The sequence below is a fragment of the Bison bison genome, unplaced genomic scaffold (assembly GCF_000754665.1).
Source record: "Bison bison bison isolate TAMUID 2011002044 unplaced genomic scaffold, Bison_UMD1.0 scf7180017864383, whole genome shotgun sequence".
NCBI lineage: Eukaryota > Metazoa > Chordata > Mammalia > Artiodactyla > Bovidae > Bison > Bison bison.
This window is the reverse complement of record NW_011494955.1, coordinates 25,973-29,158: the sequence shown is the minus strand read 5'-3', so window position 1 is coordinate 29,158 and position 3,186 is coordinate 25,973. Positions and strand designations below refer to the sequence as shown.

General features: G+C 54.2%; 1 protein-coding gene across 1 annotated transcript in view; it reads right to left on the bottom strand.

Annotated features, from left to right (window-relative positions):
- Positions 1–3,186, bottom strand: part of MZF1 (myeloid zinc finger 1) — a 12,795-nt gene that overhangs the window by 5,254 nt on the left and 4,355 nt on the right. The window contains exon 5 of the mRNA XM_010858029.1: positions 4–460. Within this exon, the coding sequence (XP_010856331.1) occupies positions 4–460 (457 nt within the window). The remainder of the gene's footprint in view (positions 1–3; positions 461–3,186) is intronic.

The following is a 3,186-nucleotide window of genomic DNA, read 5'->3' as shown; positions in this document are numbered from 1 at the left end:
CGCTCCTCTGTGTGCGTGAGCTGGTGGCGCAGCAGGTGTGAGCTGCGGCTGAAGCTGCGGCCGCACTCGCCGCACACGAAGGGCCGCTCCCCGGTATGGATCTTCTGGTGCCGCAGCAGGTTGCTGCGCTGGCTGAACACCTTCCCGCACACGTCACAGCGGCCCCCTCGCTCAGCTCTGGCCCCTGTGCCGGGGCGCCCCCGAGCCCGGCTGCGACCCCTGGGGGCACGCCAGCTTGCCGCGCCCAGCCCGTGGCTCAGGCCCTGGCAGGTATCCTCCGTGGGGTCCGGCTCACCTCCCAGGTCGCTGGAGGGCACTAGCGCTTGTGAAAAGCCACCTTCGCGGGAGGCTGACTCGAGTCGGCCTGTGAGGCTGGCCTCGCCGAGGTCCCAGGGCAGGTGGACGTGGGGACTCATGATGTCAGGGTCCACAGAGACGTTGTCCATCTGGAGTGTAAACCCTGCATGGCACAAGGGGATCCACTCATTCATGACAGAGAACCCGCTGGTGCCCAGAGACTCTCCAGCCCTGGGGAAAGGGTGTGAAATGGAGCGACCTAAAACGGCCCAAGGAGGCAGACAGAAGTCATCTGGGCAGGGGCAGGGGTTCTTTCTGAGCAAGCTTCCGAAGGCGGTAAGGATGGGACAGACAGGTGGAAGACTAAAAACGGGCGATGGGCTTTTCATGTGTGGCTTAAGTTTGCAAAACCGCCTTTCTGGAAGGGCTGTAGTGCAAAAGTGGCCCTTGCACTGGGCAGGTGGGTGATGTTGGTTCCCACAGATGCAGAGAAGTGGGTGGGTTTGAGGGAGGCTGGAAGTGGAGCGAACAGGCGGGAAATGCAGGCACCAGGACTTTTGTCTGCTGTGCCAGGCCTGTGATGACCGCGCGGCTCCTGAGGCACTGCTGAGACCTTGTGCAGCCACTGGAGAGTCTGGCCCCATCTGCAGGGAAATGTGGATGTAGTGCCGTGGCATTTACAGGGCACACGGGGCCCTGGGCCTGCCTGCGATTGGACAGGGCTGGGCGTCTGGCTCAAAGGAGCAGGTTCCAGCCAGGCTGTGAGCACTCCATCCTTAGATGCTGGAGGAGGGAGGAGATATGAGCCCGGCACAGAGGAGGAGGGAGTTACATCAGGGACAGAGAGAGAGAGGAGCAGGGGCTTCAGAGATGACAGAAAATCTTTAAGTTGCCATGGAAAACGCAGATAAATTATACTGCATCAAAGGAAATCATTTGTGCTCAGCAAAAACCCTGAAGAGTCAAAAGATGAATGACAAACTGAGAAACCCTCCAGAGTCAAGGGTCTAATTAACCAAAATAAGAGCAGCAATCAGTGAACAGGAAAGATTGTGGGCAGAAGACTAGAAAAGGAAAGGAAATGTCATTGTTGCTTAAATTCCCTAAAACATGCTTAGTTCCCCCCATAAGAAAACTGCACATTAGGGCCATACTCATCTGCCGTTCCACATCTTACTCCAGAACCCAAGTGTCTGTGTGCATTGCTGGTGAGCACAGATAGAAGCTGGTGTCGCCAAGTACATCAAACGATAAATTTCCCGTAGGCTAATCCAACCATTTCACTTTTAAGTACTTCTCCACCAGTTGTGTTCCTCCCTGTGTGAAATGACTGTTATAGGAGGGTTCTCAGTTCTCACTAAAAAGTAACTCAAGAGTGTTAGTGGGAGCCTGGATGGGTAAACAGGTGTGTCGTGGGGAGCTGTCCAAAGAGGAGGGCGCTTGCTGCTGTGTGTTCAAGTGGGAAGATGCATGAAAAATGTCAGGCGGGGAGCAGGGTGACAATTAAGCTTCGACGTGTGTTTTAAAGATGGCAAATGAGTATGCATCCACATTTGTATTTGCTTTCCTGCACACAGAATCTTTCTGTAAGTCCACACAAAAGACCAGTGCTGCTGGCTGTTGGGGTGCAGGACCGTGTGACTCAGGCAGGGGAGGGGTGCTCTGCTGTATAGGCCCTCGGGCCTTCTGAATTTTCTAACATGAATGCTACCTATTCAGAATGTTCTCCTGATGAAAACACTGGCTGCACAGACGTTCCGTGGAGGGCAAAGGGAGCAGCCAGGACACCCTGTGGTGTGGAGCCCACGGTGGCTGAGGGAACCAGTATTTGAAGCGGGGGCTGTGGTTGTCTGTGGGCGAGTGCAGCCCAAGGAAAGACCAGGGCTGCAGAGAAAAGACCTGCCGAGGAGCCGTAGGCAGAGGCGCCAGTGTGGCTGGAGAGAGCAGAGACTGCACTGTGCTGAGAGAGGCAGGGCACTAGCTGAAAGCTGGGACAGCGGAAGGGGTGGCTGCCAGACCTCCTCTCAGCTTCAGTATGCAGCACTGACAGAGCATAAGAGAAGAACCTTAAAAATACCTGGGGCAGCTCCAAAGTAAGAAAGGACTGTCCAGAGCTTGTGCACTGTGCTTGCAAGTACTAAGGCTGTAAAGACCAGGTGGCTGAGGCCAGGTTCTGCCGTGAAGCAGGGCGTTGAGGACTTGGCCTGGGTGAGCCCAGTCCACCCACACACCTTTGGTGTGTGAGCCTGCAGAGGGATCTCCACTGAATGGCTGGGGGCCCAGGTGAGTCTTCCAGTTTAGAGTCATGATGGACTCTGTGGCAGCCTGTCACCCAGGATGATGCTTAGTGTAGGGACAGACGAGGAGGTCCCCGAGCCGTGAAGGGCAGGCTCTTCGCAGTGCAACCAGCGAGAGCACTTGCACCTCAGGAAACCAAGCTAGCTAACAAGTCCAGAAATAACATCAGGTATGTCCAGGTTTTCAAAGGATGGGTCAGCATCCATGAAGAAAGAATGAGTTTGGGCCCTTTATTGATAAAAACAGCAAATGGGGACTTCTGGGTAATAATAGTACCTGTTTAAATTGGTTTCATTGTGAAACAGCAGTAAAAACCACCATAAAGGTTTTGTTTGGTTTTCTTCAAGGTATAAAATCCACAAAGATGAAGAGGAAAGGAAATAAAGCAACCCCTGATATTTCTACTCTGGATGGCAGACCGAGCAAACAGTAACTGTGCGGCAGTGGGGAAAATGGAAAGAAATCAACCTGTTTGATCTCAAAGGCTGGAAAAGGTCAGGGTTTGGAAGGACCAGGTCCCTCTGGCCATGCAGGTAAAGGGGCAGGGACACCAGGCGGGCGGGGGAAGCTGACTCAAGCTGAAGCTGGGCT